Source organism: Hyposmocoma kahamanoa, unplaced genomic scaffold (genome assembly GCF_003589595.1).
Source record: "Hyposmocoma kahamanoa isolate Upper Pololo Valley unplaced genomic scaffold, ASM358959v1 120, whole genome shotgun sequence".
Lineage (NCBI taxonomy): Eukaryota > Metazoa > Arthropoda > Insecta > Lepidoptera > Cosmopterigidae > Hyposmocoma > Hyposmocoma kahamanoa.
Window position 1 is genome coordinate 2,951,667 of NW_020653415.1, and position 23,128 is coordinate 2,974,794.

The 23,128-nt window shown below is 37.7% G+C and overlaps 1 protein-coding gene across 1 annotated transcript in view; it reads right to left on the reverse strand.

Moving 5' to 3' along the window:
* Window positions 1-540: 540 nt before the first annotated feature.
* Window positions 541-23,128, reverse strand: part of LOC113240125 (protein D3-like) — a 30,364-nt gene continuing 7,776 nt past the window's right edge. The window contains exons 2-4 of the mRNA XM_026477351.1: window positions 22,868-22,991; window positions 8,572-8,761; window positions 541-1,512 (exon numbers count right to left, since the gene is read on the reverse strand). Coding sequence (XP_026333136.1) covers window positions 1,335-1,512; window positions 8,572-8,761; window positions 22,868-22,991 — 492 coding nt within the window. The 3' untranslated portion in view covers window positions 541-1,334. The remainder of the gene's footprint in view (window positions 1,513-8,571; window positions 8,762-22,867; window positions 22,992-23,128) is intronic.

Consider the following 23,128-nt stretch of genomic DNA (forward strand, 5'->3'; position numbering starts at 1 on the left):
AGACATTATTTTTTATCTTTATTTGGAGGCATACATTTGTACGACAAGTGAAAATGCAAGGGCAATAGAAATTACTAATGAGGGTCTATTAGAAGCCCGAAGCCGAATGGTGCTTTACTAACTCCAGTTTTGCATTTTTTTACCGTCCGTGATACATACAATGTTCTTCATCACAATTGCGAGGAAATAAGTATGGTTCTCAACACAAAAATTATGGATTTGGCAAATGGCGGGTTTTTTGTTTTTTTGTTAATTCTTCCATAGATACAATTCGAAATGTTGTAAAAAGCAAACACACATACAGCCACGATAGATTGTAAAAAAATTGGTAATTTTTTTAAAGAATATAATTAAAATCAATTATAATTAATTAAATTCTCAATAATAAGTATTTATGTAGTATTTAGCCGAATTGCAATTTAAGTAACATTTTAGGCGAATGTTTTAATTTGAAATTAAGTGACCTCCTTCCTTGAACCTGACCTATGTAAGGAAGTATGTCGTGCTACAAAAATTTTAAAAAAAGCTCTTTACCGACTATGGCAGTAATGGAAAGAAAAAAGGCCCGTGGGTTTTATTTGGGGCATCATAGTCAAGTTAGCCACCACGCGATCATACCATTTACGAGCAAGTATGATGAAAAGTATATTATTACTCCACTAGTCACCAGGCGAACCGGTAGGAAACCGGTTTGTTAACATGAGAGCAAACCAATTTTTCGTCGTCCATTTGGCGTAGCGCAGGTCACTTCAAGCCCGTGGTCGGTTACCCTCCGGGCCCACGACGAACACGTTCAAGGACCGGAGCCAGGGAAACAATACTGTTCTCCTTATAATAACTAACGTAATTGACCTTATTATCAAAATTGAGTTATTAACATTTCTGGGATCGGCGAAACAAGACCTACAACCCCATGTAAGCGATTTTTTTTATATCCTATTTAGTTTCGGTTTTATGGTCAAGCAAAATCCTAGCGTAATCGACATTTTTCAAAGGAAAAAGGCCCGAATAACTGATAATTTTCATCAAAATGCAAAGCGTTAGTTGAAACAAGGAGAGTAGAATAGTCACCGACATTTAGACGCCATGCCCCGACCGTGACCTCCACCTACCATGGCCTGCCATGAATTAGTTCATACAAAAACATAATACAGATGTTTAACCGCGCCACGTGTACCATGAGTCATCCTAAGGCTGGTCGATAAAAACGTAAATAAAAACTGTTGGCTTAGATAAAGTTCTATAATTATAGTTGTATATTTTTTGTCACCGTCATCCCATGGAAAATAATATATATGTATACAATATTTACGAAGATATAATACTTATTGTAATTACAACTTATTATTACCAAACATGAATATCAAACCCATAGCAGCAAACAAAATCGCAATACTGCTCTTTATGCCTGTGCAGGAGTTGACGTCGAAGAAATTACCTGCCACCGGGTCACCGAGGCTGTACTTCTTCGCGAACTCGTTCACATTGAAGTTAACACGACCAAGTATATTACTGTAACAAAAAATATGATAATATTTATATATCAAATTCTTAAATACGTAAATTTTTTAAGTTTAATAAATGTCACGATGTTTGGCCAGCATGTGAAATTACTCCACTAGTTTGTTATAACACTTAATAGTGTTATTATTGAGTAAATTTTTAAAGGTCACAAAAACAGACTCTCTGTAACTTTAAAGATAGGATTCTAATAGATAATTTATATTAACACGTTCAGACCGGGAATAAAATTACCATTATTTGCTGTTCGACGGGAAAGATTATCACATGGCCACCGGTGGTACATCATTGCCCCATCGACCAAAATATGCATCGGGGTGTGTCACCGATGGTCACGGTGAAATTAACCTATTTATCATAGAGTAATTTTTTGCCAGTCCTGATTGTTTTAATACAATTCATCAGAAATAATTAAGAAATAACTAAGTAAAGCACATTTCTAGTTCTTTTTTCAAATTAATACTTTTTTTAACCTTTATTTTTTTACTGTCTTCATGTCTTACACAATATCAAACACCTGACCTGCACTAAAAATTTGACTGTTGCATAGGGCGGGAACCTTTAATTTAGCACTTTCTCTCAAGGCGGCGTGTGTTTCTTAGTATACCAAAAGTCAAGTGTTGTGTGACCACCGGTGGTACACTACGCCTGATGGACCTGCTGTCCGTGCTCCACCAGAGTGGTACACGCCGGTCTGAACAGGTTAAATAACAAAAGTCAAATAAAATTTAAAAAAGAAAATTCCAAAGGTAAAGAAATTAAATTTGCTGCCGTCATATTGATTAAGTTGCTCGTTCGTAAAGCAGATTCCCTTGAGAAGAATGAGCAAGAAGCTCTAGAGGTTGCTCGTTGTTAATATACATTTATACAAATTTATATGTAGAATAATAATTTGAAACACCATAGATCGAGATTTTTGCATTCCAATTACGCAGAAGCTGTGTAATACAAAGTCTAAGTTGACCTTTACTACAAAGTTTTTGTTTCGTTATAGTTTTATACACTGCTAAGTAAATCAGATTCCTCAGAGAAGAATAATTAGGAAACTCAAGGGATTGTTTCGTGTAACATTTGTACACATTTATCGTTTACATTATTTATTTCAAACATAAATCGAGACTATCTGAAAAAGCTAAACGTGGAATTTTGTTGTCAAACTATGCGTCTGCATAATGTAAACCTGATTCTTATTATGAAAACGTGTACATTGTGTGAATTTGTGACTTTGTGAAAACGGCTATCAAGAACAGCCGATTTATTTTTGTCTAGTCTAAGCGAGGGATGCTGTGATTTACAAAACAAACTTTGTCGAAGTGTAAACAAGAAATTAAATCTACAATAAATTTCCTGACACACCAAAAACAATAAAAAACCCAATTATTACTAAATCAAAAAGCTATTACTCAGTTAACGAATATTTTGAAGATAACTATCTTAAGTAATATTAAACACCAATTTAACAACGTAACTAATAAGATGTAACTGCTTAATTGTAATCAAATTGTTTTGTTAATTATAAAGTTGGCTCATAAGATTATCATTTCTTATGTCCGTAACTGGGTGCATGTGACATTGTTAATGTAACATATCGACCAATGCATGAATAAATAAATAAAACTTTAAGTTTACTTCGTAATTTTTTGTTTTATGATACCAAGCGTAGGGGCGAACAAGTCGTCTATCCATAACAGTTGTAGTGCCATTCAGAGCTGAAATCGCAAAGACTTGAGGGGTACTGCCACTGCGCTTGTCACTCTGTAATTTCACCGGCATTTATTGTTTAAAAACGGAACGCAGTAACGCTCACATCATTGCTTGGCGGCAGAATTTTTTTTCCGCACACACTCAACATAGCCCCGCACACATAGACAACCACAAATTACACCCAAACTCACGAGAGAAATAAATGTAGGTCATACAAATATTTCGCCCGGCCCGGGAATCGAACCTGGGACCTCTGCGTGGCAGTCCGGCATGGTAACCGTTCGGCCACGGAGGCAGTTAAAAAAAAAAAGAAATAGGTAAGGTGGCAATAATTCCCTGGACGAACACTTTGACAAAGAGCTCTACTCCTATTAATTTCTTGCTTCAAATGTTATAGGCAATCTTCGTTTTGTAAATACGTAAAACTTACTTAGCTCACTAAATAAAGAATCATCAAAATTGTTTGGTCATGTATGAGGTTTTTATGTGTATAAAAATATATCAGGCCATATTGGTAACAACACCAATGCAGTCAATCGATATTCATAAACGTCACACAAAGCCATATACAACGCTCATTTTCATGCATTCTTATCAAACACTTTATCGAATTGCCAACGAGGAATTTACGAACGAATGCGCTATAATGCAATTTTCTATACTGCATACGTTTGTTATTGTAGCTTGTATTATTACGATATTAGTCGTCAATGACACTTGGTGTGAAAAAAGTCCTTTATCTTACACGTGTCCTGGAGACATATTATGGTGACCCTAACAATTTTGGAAAAAAAAATTTAAATGGTGGGTGAAAACGTAGCTACACGTAGCCACGTGATGGGTTAATCGTTTTGGACTGCCTTCGAAAATGCAAGTTCTTTCGTTTTACATTTTCGTTCTACTTTTACCTAAATACCAGAATGCCATATATGAAAAAAAATAAACAAGTAAATATTATAAAACTTCGGTGCTGGAATATTTGTATATTTCTAAAGGGCCAGGAGTACTACAAGATTGACTCTTAACACTTAAAGTCCAAATCTTGATTATGACATTCAACATTATCAAAAGTTCAATCCTTCAGGAAATGGAGAATTTAGTTTGGTTTGGTTTTTGGTTTTTTCATGATACCAAGAGAGGGGACGAACAAGTCGAGCGTCTGGTGGTAAGCGACATGCCTGTCCTTAGCAATAGCAGTGCCACCCAAGATTTGAGGGGCATTGCCAATGCGCTCGTCACTTTGAGACACAAGTTGACAAGTCCCATGTGCCTGTAACGCAGTAATACCCACGTTATCACTTGGTGGCAGAAACAGGTAAGGTGGAAATACTTCCCTAGACGAACTCTTTCACAAGAAATCTACTGCTACTAAACTGCTTGTACATTATCACATGTTTCGTAATTGTGGTCGTTTGCACCTAGTTATTTATGCTTTCTCTTGATAGATGATTTAAGCAAACGTGTTTAACTGAGATAGTAAGTTATAGAAACAAAGAAAAACAGTTTTTTTTGTAACTATGGTTTACAGGTGACAAAAGAAAAAATAATTGAAACTTAGGATAGAACACAAAATTAAACCGATATGTTGAAAATGATACCAAAAAAAATGGATTCCACTCAACTACGATTTTCAGTAAAGCCGGATAAAGGACAAAGATGGTATTATATAAAAAGTCGCTTCGTACATGTAAATAACAAAATAAACTTAACTAAGTGCAAATCAAAAGTAATAAATCCATGTGGAACAGGTGGCATGAGGTATAATAAAATCGAAACTGATTAGGCGTGTATTGCGTGTGCAATGTAAATATTCTCGTGCTTGGGATATTAATGCCATTAGTAAAGTGGCTCTGATAACACGTACGCACAGCATGACAGCCAATCAAAATCAAATTCAAATAATCTTTATTTCATAGGTACTTAAGCAAATTACATTTTAAATCGTCATAATAATTAAACTCTACTGCTCGTTTCTTGACTACGGGTTCAATGGCATGTCCCTATCTACCGACTCGAGAGGTAGGGTTTTCTGGAGAAACTACGGGCTCGATGGCGAGACCAGGGAACAGCGGGCGTCCAAGGGCGTCCAAGGGCGTCCAAGGGCGGCCAAACCTTCCGCGCCAGTGATACGCCTTTGCGGCGTCTCTGGCGGACCCGGACTTGGGTATGGACTCGCTGGGGTTTGTGGTTAGCTGCAGAGACGGACATGTTTGTCTGCCCCGGGTGCATGTGGCCGAGGCATCTGTCTCCTGAGCAGCTAGAGCGTCTTTGTAGCAGTCTAGTTGAGGGCCTGAGGTGAGGAGACGCGCGGGGCACGTGAGTTGCCCTTTAAGTTGGTGGCTATGTCCGGACGTTGTCTCAGGACAGTGCCACATAACACAGAGCAAGTAGAGGATGAGCTAGACATCTTCCAGTCCCTCCGGCCGCGTAGGAATTTGGGAACTGGAGAGACGCCGTTCATTTGGCATTGAGCAGTGAGCGTGCTTTACAGCCCCGCCACCAATAAGGAAATTTGGTAGTCGGCTTAGAGTCGGCGGCTCAGCGGTGGCAACCATTAGTCGTGCGGAGCGCGACGGGAAGTGAGCGTGCCTACAGCTCCGGTGCCTATCTGGAAAATAGGGAGGGTACTGTACGTGCACCCGGGGCGGCTCACCTAAGGCACTAGTCTTACAAAGAACCGGATGAAGTGCGTGCAAACGTGCTGATCCGGGGTTAGGACCTGACTTAGATGGTCCCAGTGCAAGTTCGCTTGCACAGGTCATAGTGCCCTTCCCGCATAACCAAGAGGTTGATAGGGAGGGCACTATAAACAAAACTTATGTAGAAAGATATGAGACTGTTCATTTCTTGACTACGGCTTGTCCCAGGACACTGCGAGTGGCATCTCCGGCACTAGCCCGGAGAGCTGGTAGAGGATAAGCGAGATATCCCCTGGTCCCTCCATCCGCTTAGGTTATTGGGAACTGGAGAGACGTCGTTTTTTCGGCGTCGGGATGTGAGCGTGCCTTACAGCTCCGCCACCAATGAGAAGATTTGATAGTGGACTCAGAGTCGACGGCTAAGCGGTAGCAACCGCTGGTTGTACAATGCGCAACGGGAAGTGAGCGTGCCTACAGCTCCGGTACCTATCTGGAAAATAGAGATGGTACTGTACTGTACACCCGGGGCGGCTCACCCGAAGCACTAGGCTCTCGAAGAACCGTATGAATTCAAGTGACAACTCTGAACACTGGCATTTCTGGGGTCAGAACCTGAACTTGTAAGGTTCCTGTGCGCGCACAGGTCATAGTGCCCTTCTTGTAGTAAGGGTAGGTAGGGAGAGTCGCTCTAATCAAAACTAACGGAGAAAGATATGGAGCTTATTCATTTCTAAGACAGATTCCTCTGAGAAGAAAAAACAAGACTTGGGGATGCTCTTTGTAAAAACAAATTTGTACACATTTAATATTTACAATATTTATTTGAAACATCATAGATCGAAACATTTGCAAGAGCTAAACGGGTCACTACCACCGATTTTTGTAATCCAAGTACGCAGAAGCTGTACCTTTAGTATAAAGTTTTTGTTTCGCTATAGTTTTAAACCTCATGAATGGCAAATTTTGAATGTCAACAGGAATCTTATTATAGAAGCGTTACATTATACGCTGCTATGAATGTACTGCGACGGTAGTGTAAGAATGTTGATTTCTTTTACACTTATCTCTCAAAAACATTCAGATTGTAAAACGCCCTAATCGCATATTTTTGCAGGACAAAAGTTTTATTATATAGGCGGTATTACCCCTAAGCAAAATGCCGTACGTCGTTAAGCTGTGAAAGTAGCTGAAGTAAATCAATCTAGCGGTTTCGACAACTGCTATTAGACATCTGTAAAAATTTCTTAAAATATTATTTGAAGAAGGCAACAGATTCTAACGTATATACACGCATTTTACCATAGTATAATAATGCAAGTAGGGTAACTCCATACAAATGTAGCAGCGCGGCTTGTATGTGTGGACAGGGCTCCGTCACTCGCTCGAGGTTACGCTATAAGTGCCTACCGCTGAGTGTATCGCCGACAGTGCAAGCGCTCGGACAAGTCTTTCATTTACATTACAATACTTGTACAACCCCAGCATTCGGTTCCGCACGACTGCACACGGCGGGAAACGTTATTTTCACCTTTATGAGCGCGCTAAAGTGTCTTTTTCTTCGTAGTGAGCGCCTGATGTCATTAATCAGATTTTCGATTTTAGATGAGAGTGATGTATCTGTGGTGAGGACGCCCGCCGCGTGTCTTGTACGGACGCACTCATGATCTCTCGGTGCAATTACGTTGCTAGCGCGGGTTGTCACATGCGTCATTCATTATAGACTTGAAGTGTTGTATTTAAAAAATGTCATCAAATAGTAAACGTGTTTATTAATGTGTTTATAGAGGTTTGAACAACAGTGACTCGAATTCAGAATAGTTCAGCATTTAATTGCTATTTCATTATCTCCTCCTATAATCGAGACACCAATCATCAATGCGTAAGCACTGCATTTGACAAATGTTATTTCAATATTACACAAAGAATACTGTGAAGACCACCTTATTTTTTTTAAATTATGTTAACAACCAGCAGGTACAAGTAATATAATACTTGGACGACCTTCGTGGTCGAGAGGCTTGCGCAGCGGTTTTCATGGTGTCACCATCTCTGACTCTAACTTTTCTGTATTGTTTTCGGGCAAAATGATAGTGACGGAGTGAAGATATTTGTGTTTTCCATCCGTTACTCTCATCTCTGGACTGTATTCGCACTTTCCATCAGGCGCGGTGCAGTCATTTTGCCGAGTCACAATAAAAAAAAAGGTCTGAAATGTATGTGGTAGCGAAGTTGTTTCCGATTTCTATGATATAAGTACTTTAATTTGTGACGGTACGACCTCTTTCATCGTCATCCCACCAGTTTACCACCACTTTCTCTGGTTCCTGACCACGTTTAACGATGTAACGTGCTTATACACATACATCACAAACATTTTTGGGGTAAATTTCATAATGTCGAAGCTACCATAAACAGTTCCTGATACGTCACCAAATGACGAAACAGGACTCTCCAGGCTACACTACAATCTACAGAACATGCATTAGCGGCGCCAGCAGCGCGTTACTTACTTTGGGATCAGCGCAACGTATATAACGTTGTCTAATATTTATATTATTTATATTTATAATGTGACAACCCTAAGGACAGGCGAGAGTTGTACTACTTGTCTAATTATACTATGATATTACGTAATACTTTCCTTTGACGTGTCAAAGAATCAGAGTTTATACATATATTTAATTCAAAATCTGCAATACAAACTCACTTTTTGTCCAAATGATTCTCTTCAATAGCACGACCACTCAGCTTATATACCAGCACGACGAATTGTCTCGTTCCCTTTTGTCCTTGCAGGACGCCTACGTACTCCGTCAGGGTGTTATTGCTTGTGTTGGGCTGGACGTCTGTGACTAGCCAATGCTGAGTGTGGTTGGCAGTATTGTTAGGGTTAGGATCTGAAAAGTAGAACATAAACAAAATTGTAGAACATCATGATTATTTTACCACCATCATATTCATCTATTTTTTGTGATTAGTAACGAGAAGTACAACTCGTGCGCCTAAAAGTTAACGACACGTCTGTACATAACAGTTGCATTACCATTCAAAGTTTTAAATTACAAAGATCTGTCGGGCAATATCACCGCGCCCGTTATCCTGAGACGTAAGTTGATAAGTCCCATGTGCCTGTAATTTCACCAGCACCCTTTGTCCTTCAAAACCTAAACGTAGTAATGCTCACATTATTGCTTGGTGGCAGAAATGCCAGGTGGCAGTACTTAGTGGAATTGTAATATGTTTTATAAATAGCATTTGTGGGGGCCTCTGTTTATTTTTTTTAACTTTATCCTGTCACCTTGAGGTCGATTGCTATCCAGCAACAAGGCCGACTATTGTATCCTGTTTTTTGTTTGTTTTTGTATTTATTCACATGCTCAATAAAAAGTACTATTTATGGCGTAAACTAAAAGTTTAATTTTATATTTTGCTTAACGCAAAGTTGATTTTGTAAATTTGAAAACTAGCTCAGCGCCATTTTTTGTGCTTAATCGAAATCGAAGTTCGTTTTTTAAATCTTCTTCTTAGAAGAAATATATCTTTGAATATAAGTTAAGGGGAAGACACTTCGTTTTTGTGTTCCTCACTAATATTTATTTTATTCACTATAATTTAAAGTCACAAAGTTTAGTTCTTTGTAGGCTACGCATTATAACTGCCTCCGTGGCCGAACGGTTACCATGCTGGCCTGCCACACAGAGGTCCCGGGTTCGATTTCCGGGCCGGGAGAAATATTTGTATGGCCTACATATATTTCTCTCGTGAGTTTGGGTGTAGTTTGTGGTCCTCTATGTGTGTGTCCATGGCACCCGCTATACAGGCTTTCCTTAGTGCGGGGCTATGAGTTATTATTTATATTGTCTAGTAGCTCTATAGCCATCTATGTTCATGTGGTTTTGAAGTCAGTGTTCTTGCGCTTCGGCGTACTTTTTTATCACTATCTATTCTTGCTTAAAAACTCAAAAAACGTTTCATATCACAACCACAAATCCACAAAGCCATTTAATTTCATTTCGAATTACCTACGTGTAGTTGTGACCATTTTATAATTAATTCCCGACGTAAAAACAGGAGACGGGAGTAATAAGTTTAAAACCTTATCCGTGTGTGACGTCATAGCATTCAAACTGCTGGACTGACCTTGAAGCGGCTTTTTTATTTGAAGGCAAAATTAATCGCAATGCTATGTTTGATAAACGATTCAGTTATTTAAAGATCGTCGTCTGTTTTCCCAGTTACTTGACTTGAAATTTGGTATACTATGAAAATCCGATGACACTACAATATGGTAACTTTGATCTGATGCCCAACCAGGGGGACATCCGTCCGAAATATTATACTCTCAAATAAGCAATACCCGACCAAACTAATAGACGCAGGATGCAAACGGAGCTTCATATGTTCATACTTGACATTCTCTTTTAATTTTATCGAGTATTACTTATTTGTGCCAGTAATTGATTCGGTTAGATGTCGGACAGAGAACGGGAGTACAGGGTCTGCACAGTGCGCTGGCTACCCAACTTCTCAACTTTTGTCCCTCCTTCCACGCCTCGGTATTGATTACTCTAGGTACTTGAATATTGTTTGTTTTCATTAAAATATTTCTTTATTTATTATTTATATTTTATTTATACGTAATTAACATTATTATTATCAAATATTTGCGTATTTTGAAAAACATAAAGTAAAATTCTTATTCTTGATTAAGGTAAAATATCTACAATGTCAATTGTACACATTGACTTACAAATAAATGGACGACGGGTCTAATACAAAAACCACGAAAAAAATGTCCCAAGTCAACCTATTCGAAATTTAAATTGTAATGTCATCGCGGTATCGCCCTGTCAGTCGAACAAATGAAGACTAAAGCGGAGTTTGGCGCTCTGTATACGATTTTAGCGCCTTACAAGTGCGGACACTTTTTAGCGCGGACCCGACGTCCATATAATTGTAAGTCAATGATTGTACACCATTTTTTTATGATAGCAAGTGTCGCGACTAACAAGTCGTGGGCTTAATGGTAAACTACACTCTATACATAAGCAGTAGAACCATAGTTCTAATTATATTTATATAATACATAACAATGTTAAGTTGGTGCCGACAAGTTGTTGCTACATTTATGGTGACTTTGTATCATACCAAGTAACGGGATGAGCAAGTCGTAATGGTAAGTGACACGCCATTCCATAACACCCTGAGACATTAGTTGATAAATCTCATGCGCTTTAATGTCACCAGCACCCTTACCCTTTAAAAGCGGAACGTAGTCATGCTCACATTACTGTTTGGCTGCAGAAATAGGTAAGATGGCTGTACTTCTCTGGACGAACGCTTTCACAAGAAACTCAACTGCTACAAATTTACATATATTTCTATAGAAGAGTTTATAGAGGAGACCAGTGGAGTTGTAATATGTTTTATAAATAAATCCAACCTTTATGTCACCGTTTACAGTGCGGTGCTAATTTGTTATGGTACATCTTATACAGTAACACCCTTTCATTGTTCTATCACAATGTCGTAGGTTTATAATAAGAACGGCCACGTTGAAAATATTTATTACATAAAACGCGTCTTTCAAATTGAAATAAAATTTACGGCCTAGCCAATGCGTTTATCGGACATTTGATTTACACGGCCTTGCAATTGTTCAATACTTCATCACCAACGCATTATACGTGTCACTAAGGCGAATCACTGGAGGATAAGCTGGAAAAAAGAAAGAAAAGCTGGTTTTGCTAGATCAAATTAACGATTTAATTATTAAATAACGGTCTTATAATAATCTCAGTACAGCGGAGTACTAAAAAGAACCGAACTCAAAAGTTCGTTTTATTAAAATCGGTTACAATTCAACCTCAAGTTTGTCACTCTGAGAAGTGGAATATATTCTTCAAGTTTAAATAGGACCAATGCTGAGGCACCCACTTTGCAACAAAAAAAAAACAATTATCAAAATCGGTTTACAAATTATCGCGTAACATACATACGAACAAAGTTTTGAAGTCGTATAAAACAATGCGATACACCTAAGGATTATTATCTAAAGAAGATGAAGTCATAGATGAAGTCATAAAAAAAATCGTATTTTTTGTCGATCAACATGTGAGGTCAAAATGTGAGGTAAATATACAGGGTGACAGGTTGAACGAGATAAATATTTAAAGATGGGAATGAGTAGCTGATACCTATACTGAATATGTAAAAAAAACACTGCCTTATTTTTAAATATTCTTCTCTAATGAAAATACTATCTCTAACATTTTGTGATACTCTGCGCGAGGTGTCACGTCAATGGAACAAGTAGCGAGTGCCCTGCACGGTCAAATCAAACCCTTACCGATGATTGCCTATTGCCTCTGCGCATGATTTCCCAATAGTTTCTCAGCCTCGCCCGACCCCGCTGGTTGAAGCGCCGTCGCCGGCCACCCGCTACCGCCCGGTTAGATCGCTTGCGCTCTTGTGTTAGACGGAACGTCGTCGTTTATTTGTTTTGCGTGGTATATCGGTGTATTCACCTGTGTAGCCTGTGTAGTTCAGTGGAGTGCAGTGACGTTCATAACGATGCCATCTCGTTGGGGCTAGTGCAATTACGCGTAACTAGCATTGGATTATGAGTTTCCATTACGGTAATTTAGTGGCCAAGTCAAATCCGAGCCAGATTAGCGTTATTTACGAGGATCTATTGTTATCAGTCCGTGACAACATAAATTAATGCTTACTGTGCAAAAAATAAAGTCCAGCCATTGAAATAAAATAAAAACGTTAAATCTCTCTCTTGCAAAATTTGATTTAATGCAGATACGCACCTTTTACCAATACTACATACGCAGGTTTGCACTGTCCCTGACCATATCACTACACAAATGAGGAATATTGGGACATGTTGCGGTGTTACGTTATGGCATGTTATGCAAATTATTTTTCATGTAGACTGTACCGAGAAATGTTCCTTAGTCGGCGAGCTCCATCCTACGCATTGACGTCAGGACTAAATTTGTCTGTCCTAAGCTAAGATCAAAATATGAAAGGAAAATTGAATTATTTTTCCGTAAGTCGTAAGTTAAAATTGTATTCATTAACAAGTGGGCCTTGGATGCCAAATAAATGATTTATTTATTTATTATTATTATTATTATTTAATAGTAGCAGTAAGGATTGATCTTCTTCCTTAAGTAGGAATGATTGTAACGCGCTCGTAGCGCGGCGCGGGAGTTTAATTTCTTACCGGAGATATTTCATAGAGTAGCCCAAATGAATAGGGTGTCAGTATTTGTGAAATGTCACGACATTTCTTTTCTTACGTTTAGATTTTTTTGAAATATTCGGATTAGAAATCAGCTACTCATTTCAACATACTCATTCAACTGCCTCAGTGGCCCAACGGTTACCATGCCGGACTGCCACGCAGAGGTCCCAGGTTCGATTCCCGGGCCGGGAGAAATATTTGTATGACCTACATTTATTTCTCTCGTGAGTTTGGGTGTAATTTGTGGTTGTCTATGTGTGTGTCCATGGCACCCGCGACACAGGGTTTCCCTAGTGCGGGGCTATGTTGAGTGTGTGCGTTATTATTATTATTATTATTTGCTTTTAAACATTTATCTCGTTCAACCTGTCAACCTGTTTCAGCAGACGATCAATATCGAATATCTGTGTGATTATACGTCAAAAGTGCTGTAACCACATCAAAGTCAATAAAATAATACAAACTAAACCAATCAAATTATGTATATGTGAAATTATTGAATTCTCCTATGTGAGCATAGAGAAGTTATCGAATAATTTCATATAAAATTAAAAAAATCATTTCGTTAAAAATTCTCTTAATAAAACTCTCTCCCAAAAAGTTTAATTTTGCAGATGTGGTGTTTGTGGTGATGGTGTGTTTTACACCAAGGAATGTTACACTGAAAAGTTTAAAACTTAGTAGCAATGGAGCTCGTTGTGAAAGAGTTTATCCAGGGAAGTACCGCCACGTTAACTATTTCTGCCGCCAAGCAGTAATATGAGCATTACTGCGTTCCGGTTTTGAAGGCTCGTGAAATTACAGGCACATGGGACTTGTTAACTTATGTCTCAGGGTCGCCGTGGCAGTGCTTCAGATCTTTACAATTTAAAGCTCTCGGTTGCACTGCAACTGTTATAAATAAAGTACACAATTATAGCCTCGCACTAAGGAAACCCTGTATCGCGGGTACCATGTACACACAACCATAAATTACACCCAAACTCACGATAAAAATAAATGTAGGCCATATATTTCTCTCGGCTCCGGAATGGAACCCGGAACGGAGGCAGTATGGACAGACGTGTAGCTTATTACCAGGCGCACGACATATTTGTCTCGTCACTTAGCATAAAAAGTAAATGAGAGTGAAACTTTAAATTCCATTTTTACACCTGAGTTTTAAATGTTTCAAAGATAATGAGCAGGGATTGGAATAGGTAGAGTTTTTTTGCCTAAACTTCGAGGAATATAGACATACGGACGGAATATCCCGAACAGGTCGAGGACCTAAAAATATTGTCGTAAGGCAGTCGCCATTTTTCATGTTCCTCGAAGTTTATGTAAAAAAACTCTACCTATTCCAATCCCTGGTAATGAGCCATCTGAGGTGCAGCATGCTTGTAGGGCACGTGGAGGCCATGCGGACAATGGAGATAAATGTAACGATGCGTCACATATCACTGACACATCGTCAGACATTGAAATAGGTTAAGTAATTTAGGTTCGAGGCTAAAATCATAACCTCGACTTTTGACTTCGCCGCAGTCGAGTAAAAAGAATACCGTCACATTATTTTTTAGTCATTAAAAAAAGTACTGGTAATCAAAAATTTAAATTGAGTAGGAACGCTCTCACGCTTGTAAGGTGTATTTCTTTTTTTGTTTCTACACCCACCAAAGCATATGTTTTAGTGTTTATCCTTGTTTATTTCATACTAATCAGTGCCTGCTAGTTTGTCTGCGTAGAATAAGTAATTTCTCATGGTTTTATTGGTTTGCCAAACAAATTTTCATCCGCTATTTCAGCTCATTAAGATTTATTTTTGTGACAAAAAGTAGCCTATGTCCTACTAGGTCCCATCTCTTTCTGTACCAAAAGTTACAAAAATTGGTTCAGCGGTTTAGGCGTGAAAGCGTAAGACAGAGTTACTTTCGCATTTATAATATGTTTGGATTTAGTTAATCAATTTGTAATTTTAAATGAAACTTACAGTAGGTATACAAAGTAGATAGGAAATTATAAAGATAAAAATAAATTACACGATATAAATTACTTGATGCTTAAAACGGAATATTTATCCATAGAGATTCACACCACAGAATCGATACATCGAATTGGTTATTGGGTATCTCGCATGTATACGTATGCATGCATACATCTCGTATGCGGGTCCTTTTTATGGCGCTGGCTTCTTATGGCGGGTTTTTGGAGTAATTATTCAAATTTCATTTCGTTGTTGTTGATTTCATGCTTTTTTATTGACTTTTTGTTTGTTTGTTGTTGATTTTTTATTTGTTGTGTAGTTTTTTTGTAACTGAATAACATAATAATTGCCTACTTCTTATTTTGTTTATTATTTATTCTTAAACTATAGTCTCTAAATAAGGCTTGCCAGATGGCCGGGAAATTTGGGATTGTCCCGGAATTTTTCGTCTTGTCTCATGTCCAGTAATTACACTTTACTATCCTGAATTCCAAATACTTGGAAGTTGTTTTTACAAACTTATTAGAGCCCTTTTCATAAAAAAGCCCCCAAGCTGTAGTCGTGTGTAGGAACGTCGAAATATTGATTACGAATGACGTAAAACTTTTGTAGGTAGGTACTCAATGAGTATTAAAAATTCCCAAAACATGGTACAAAATAATGTTATGGCCATGTTATGACCGTCAAATTAGTTCCAGTGGCCATCTCCCTTACCCTTGTAGAATTGTCCCGGAAATGTAAGTCAGTAGGTACTTACATTTCCGGGACAATTCTACTAGGGTAGAGACTCCACTTAGAGTTGCCAGATACTGATCTGGCGACTCTAAATCGATTCTCTCTTCGTTACAAACTATCTCGTTAAGATATTTAAATCGATTTATTTTCATTCGATTTTACATCTCTACATCTCTGAAAACTTCAAATGTCAAACGTCACCGTACCCATGCTATGTAAAATGGACTATAATGGACGAACCATGTTCCTTTGCCCTGGAGGCGATATTAGAACAAAAGTCATACATGGCTTGATGTGCTGTTAACTGGTACATAATTACATCTGGGAACTGGAGAGACGCTTTGGCGTCGGGAGGTGAGTGAGCGTCCGGACAGCTCCGCTACCAAAGAAAAGATTTGGTAGTGGACTTCAGAATCAACGGCTTAGCAGTAGCAATCGTTAGGTGTTCAATGCACAGCGGGAAGTGAGCGTGCCTACAGCTCCAGTACATATCTGGAAAATAGAGCGGTTCACTCGAGGCACTCTAGCCTCTTAAAAACCGGATGAAGACCGTGACAATGGCCTGTGACAACCCGACACAGGCTGATCCGGGGTCAGGACCAGAACTTGCAAGGTCCCAGCACTTGCACGGATTATAGTGCCCTTCGGCATTACCAAGAGGTTGATAGGGCTGAGGTTGACACTATAATCAAAACACAAGATGAAGATACGGGACTGTACATATACATTATAAATAAACAAATATTAGACAACATCATATACGTTCCTCCACGCTACTCTGATTCCAAATGAAATAACTAAAGCATTTATGTTATGGAAATATGGAAACAATACGGTACCACAAACACCCAGACTTGAGAGAGTATAGAAAAGCCAGATTTTCTTGGCCGGGGACTGAACCCGGAATCTCAGAGTTGGCGACATTATGAAAACCGGTATGCAAGCCACTCGACCACGGAGGTCGTCGCATTACATCGCACCTTCAAAACAATTCCGTCACTTATCTAAAATCTCACTCATTCTAATTTGAACTTATTTTCACAAACTTTAAACGCCATTTTTCGAAACTTGACTTTTTTGTTCATATAATGATATATTATACAAATATCTCACGTACGTATCGTATGCTTACGGCTAACTCAATGCTAAACAGCTACTAGAGTCTAAATTGAATAGACATTTTTTACACAAACGCGTTCAGGGTCAAGAGCAAGTCAAGCTTGACGTTAAAAGATTTAAATTCAGCTTTATGTCGATGGATATAGGAACGTCTAAAGCTTGTGATCTTCACTGTACCGTCGTCGTTGTTAACGTCGACGCGTTGTTTAATTAGCTTATAAAGAATTTGAAGGACGTCTTTTTGTAATGTACCTATATTTTTACTGTATAAGTGAACCTTTTTAGTTAAGATATTTTCACAAAGGTTATCCAAACTATCCCTAGGAATATTAAATCTCGGAAACGTTGACTATTTTTTAACCGATTTAAAAAAGGAATTTCTTAATTGGGCATAGTTATGCAAACTAAACCTACATACAAAATGTCACTTTCGAGATGATTAGATTTTTGTAAAAACAGTGTGCAGAAATTAATAGGTAAATTATTTGAGACCAACAACTTAAGTGAGTTATGTGTAGCATTGAGAATGTAGTGAATTATAAGGAAACTATTATATTTTATTATACAGCAAAAAATAGAAAACTTTATGTATCTTTTTATTTCGTTAACGAGAACCATGTGGCTTGGTTCTAGTTTTCGTAATGAAAACGCTAAAGATCTACAAGTACATGTGACATGGATCCATTTAGCATATTTTAAAAATACATTATATGAAATTAAGCAATATGGTTCTTTTAAGCTATTAAAAAGTTACTTATTTAGGATTGGTACCCTGAAGGACTGTTATTTTCTGAATTTTGGCTTAGTATATTGTCAGGATCTTTTGTGAGCACATGTCTGGTGTTCTACGGGTTGGTTCTTGTTTGCATAACTATGTCCAATTAACCTATTTGTTTGTGTATACTCGATTATTCCGATATTTGTGAAAACATTTCCATGATTCTTTTTTTGTTGGAAAGCGCTCTTTTTTTTCTATAATAACTAAGAGATGGGTCGAAAACGTCATGCGCCTGATGGTAAGCGGTACGCCTATCCACAACAGTTGCAGTACCACTCAGAGCTTTAAATCACAAAGATCTGAGGGGCACTGCCACTGCGCCCGACAACCTGAGACTTGAGTTGACAAGTCCCATGGGCCTGTAATTGCACCCTTACCCTTCAAAATCGGAACACAGTAATGCTGACATTACTGCTTGGCGGCAAAAATAGGTAAGGCGGCAGTACTTCCCTGGAGAAACTCTTTCACAAGGAGCTCCACTGCTGCTAAACTAAACATGAAAAGAGTGTCGAAGTCAGACCATTGTAAACTAGGCCTATGTTCAAGTAAACAAATTTAGTTCTGCTTTTGAGGATACTGCATTAATGTTTATAGACAGAGGTTACCACAAACACAGAAATAGGTAAGGTAAGTAGTCATTCCCTGGACGCCACCGCGGAGCGAAGACAGCACCGGCCGCCACTCTCAACGGCGCCGGCGCAGGACGATGCATGCCACCTTCGACGCATTTCGCGTACTAAATAGCACGCCGCTATCGCTTACCCATTGTCACGCTTACGTATTCACGCTCTGTACCATTTAATCTCTATTTTATTCATATCGTTCATGTCGTTCATTTCGTTCATTTCGTTCATTTCGTTCATTTCGGTCATTTCGTTCATTTAATTCATTTCGTTCATTTCGTTCACGTTGTTCATTTCGTTTATTTCATTCATTTTATTTATTACATATTGCTTACAGTAACCCAAACGCAATAGTAAGACTTAAAACTAATCTAGTTCAGTATATTGCTTATTCTCTACTGCTTCGTTTCATTTGCCATCGCAAGTAAATAAGTGTAAAGAACAATTAAAGACGAAAAACTTTTTCACTGTATTGTAATTATATATTGTTCACTTCTTTTGTGCCACCTTCAAGAATCATTAAATAATCTTTAATCGTACAAGCATTGGTAAACGACTCAGTGTTTTTTACGACGTTAGGAAATTCCTTAATAAAAAAAACTACACGGCGAATTTAAATATGTCTTGTTGCCATTTTCGCTGTAACTTAATAACTTACAATATTCGTTCAGCGTCAAAATTATCTAAACATGTAAACTTGGCTTGGAAAATTACGTCAAATCTTCTCGTCATTTTACCACCAAGTTTGAAAACAAACAGTCAGTACGTTTTACCCGTTATGTTATGACCAATGGTTGGAAAAAGATGTGCCACATACATAGATCCATGTATAAATACAGCTACAATGAGCGACATAACGTTGTGAAAACCACCAAATATTAATTAATTACTTTTTCGAATTCCGCATTTCCGGATGAAAGAAACTCTTCTCTTTATTCTATTTATGAAAATAAATGGCCATACATGGGTGAGGCCGTCAAAAATGGCACATTTTCGTCTTGTTTAAGCGTTCAGCAGTTTTTGTGAACATTTTCCTTTTAAAATATTAGTTCGAATTTATGAAAATCTGTTATACAGTGTTTTTGAATTTAATTAAAATATTTTTAGAGCGCTATCACGATTATCATGCAAACTAAAATGTGCTAAAATTCCCCTTGTAAATGTGACCGTCTGCGGTCCGGACCATATGCGGCATCTAAAGCTAGGGAGGTGCGTAAAGTGACCATCCGTTACTTTATTATTCTCTTTTGGTAAAAAGTCAGTTATCTACTGCACTTTTTACATCATACACATATTGCATCATTAGAATTACTTTAAATTCCAACTTCAACTTACTAGATCAGTAGTTTGTCCTACGATGCATTAAAACCATTTCCGGGAATACGGAATTCGAAACAGTAATTAATTAATATTCAGAAGTTTTAACATCTCTATGTATGTGGAACACCTTTTTCCGACCGTTGGTTAAGATCAGTGATCGGAATTGTGATGTTAATTTAACTGAACTAAAGAATAACGTGGACATTCCATTCTACAAATTCCGGAACTTCTCGGAACTGATTATATTAGAATATCGTCGCCTTACTGTCTTAAACTCGTATCTTAAAGGACAAAGTAACTGAAATGCAAAAAATGCACTGTATATACAAATTTTGTAGGCTCATTTCACTACACATTTCCTTCATATATACACACTGACTTTTACCTATTCTTAAAATAATGCACTCAAATTAACACCCCTTTTTTTTTTTGACGGGTGGGAAATCTTTATGGATACCCCTGAGCCCAGGGAGACTCAGGAGTTATGAAATTAACACCCCTGATAAGAAATTTAAAATTAATAGAAAGTTTTTCCATCCCCTGTAATGTAAAAAATAATATAAATAAGGTTATCCGACAGACCGTCGTCAACACAGCTGGTAGAATAAGTAAACTGAATTGGCAGTGGGCTGGTCATATCTATCGAAGAACCGATAATCGATGGGGTAACGAGTTCTTGAGTAGTGACCACGACTTGGCAAAAGTAGTGTAACGAAAGGCAGCTGGCAGCACATGCATGCGATAAACTGAGGACCGGGCAAAATGGCGCTCATTGAGAGAGGCCTATGTCCAGCAATGTACTGCGTAGGCAGATGACGATAACAAACCTCTTAAATATCACTGAAATAATGATTTAGATGAAGTCAACCTTTTTTTAATTAATAGAAGCCACATGTTTTATTAGAACTAGTCTAAAAACAATTCAATGTGACACGTTCATTAATTACTCAGAAATTTTGCGTTAATTGCTGGCACTTGTGCCATGTGTCTTAAATAGCAACTATGAGAATAATCCAAGAGACTCGCAAGAATTACAGAAGCAGCAATAGACATAAGGATAATTTACATACAGAACGAAATATACCTACTTTGGTTTGCAAAATGTGCGTATGGAAGGAAAAGAGTTGTCATAGCACTAAGGATAAGAACTAAGGGGCGTATTTCAAAACTCTACTCAATGCTTAAGTCAGGATTTGAGTATGATTTAAAGCACTAGAAAATATACTCAAGTCTTTGCGTTTAGGGCCGTATTTCCAGTGCTTGAAATCATATTCAAATCTTGACTTGAGCAATGAGTAGAGTAGAGAACTCTACTCAATACTCAAGTCAGGACTTGAGTATTGCAGTGAGCACTGAAAATCATACTCAAGTCCTTGCCGTTAGAGTCGTATTTGCAGTGCTTAAAATCATACTCAAGTCTGCTCAAATCCTGACTTGAGCATTGACTACAGTTCTGGAATACGACCCTTAGAGTCGTTAGGAGTCGTCAGGAGTTAATGAGAGATATGGACCAGTACGGTACGCAAATTGTTTCATCACAATGGCAAACATGTCTCACACTTCATCATGGCGGCTACTACTAGTGATGCGGTTATCGGCAATAACTTCTGGGCCACAATAATATGTATAGTGCATGCCATCTCATCATGCGAGGTAGCTTCAAACCCTTATTTAGAAATCTAAGAATATTGTCCCTTCCTTGTATATATTCGAGATATGTATTTTTGTCAAAAAACATAGTTATTTATTTACTTCAAAAAATATTCCTTTTTTAACCCGATATCCCTATCGTTTGGCCCGACATTCAAAGGAATTGCTATAACATGTGCGTAAGATTATATAATGTTACCTGACGGTATAAAAATGTTATATACGTCTAGATTTAAGAAAGTACTATTTGAATTGCTTGTGACAAATTGTTTTTGTAAAGTAAATAAGTTTTTGTCTTCTAAATTTTGAAGACTGCGATCTTCTACATATTTATTACTTTGACATTCATTCCTTGTAATACGATCATGATTTTACGTATATAATGTAATGTTACGTTAAGGATAAATGCGAACAATGTATAATATTTGTATTTTAGTTACTGCCGCAACACACTGAACCACAGAATATAATAGAATAAAATAATTTATTTCATATTATCAATGTCACAATATTACAATAAAAAAATTCAATGTCAAAGAATAATATGATCGTCACTAACGCAAACAATAATAATTAATATAAAATAAAGTAGTATAACTACTGCTTGTCTAAATACAATGAAATCTAGTAAAACAAAATAACAATTGTTTCAAAAGAAACTCATTGACACTGTAGAATTCACTATCAAATAAAAGGAGTCGTTTGTAACACTTTTCAGGTTTGTGGGTAGATGTTCGTAGAATTGGGGACCTATTACCCGTGGATTTCTCGTGCGAGTTCGGTACGGTAGGCAACAGATTTTAGTTTTCCCGCGTTTCGCAACGCTCGACCTCCCCGCCCGTACGTCGCTCATAAGTGCTCAAGTTTTCACGCTCGTAAACTATTATACCATACATGTATTGTGAGTACGTCGTCATTATATGGTATTTTTTAAAAAGGTTTCTGCAGGACTGATCTTTTTTATACCTACTATATAGTTCTTAGTGCACGTTTTTGAAGAATATATATCCGTACCTGAGAAGTAGTACACTGTAAACGCCATTTTTGTAATTTAACGAGAGAAGCGATTTTGTGTCGAAAAGCAGTTTGTATGCCAATTAGGTAGCTCGAAATGTTATTAAAACTCAATTAGTTTTATTTGAAGCCATTCTAAATGTTGTACATGCTGCATTTCGACACAAAATCGCGTCTCCTGTAAAATTACAAAAATAGCACTTACAGTGTTATTCTTCTCAGGTACGGATATATTCTAAGTGTAATCTTAAACATGTGAACAGTATTTACCGTGTATGCTTACAAATAAATATATCTCTATCTCTCTATCTATCCATCGATACGATAATAAGAAGAAACAAAACCACGCGTTTATCCGAGATTGATACTTAAACGGTGCGGTACAATTATTATGTTGGAAGACCCAAGATCTGGTTACCTTACCCAACGTATAAACAGACAACTACTAGCATTTCCGATACGCTGCGGTCGGGATTCAATCAACCACAAAAACCATGTCGAGTACTTTTACCCAATAATATAGTGGATGTTGTGACTTACCAAACATAAGCACGACGTATTTGGCTCCGGATTCATTTGTAAACGAAACCGAAGGCACTTCTTTTACATCGTTGGCGTTCAATTTCGTTCCCAGCTCTGGTGCCTTTCCATTGGGATACGAGACCTGAAACAGATCAATATTTAGTATTTCCTACCACATTTGTTCGATTGGGATAAAGGCCAGAGTTCAATCTTATAACATTTCAATTTTCAAGTTCAAATCAAAATTTCAAGTTCAATCTTATATAAAGTTGATTATCT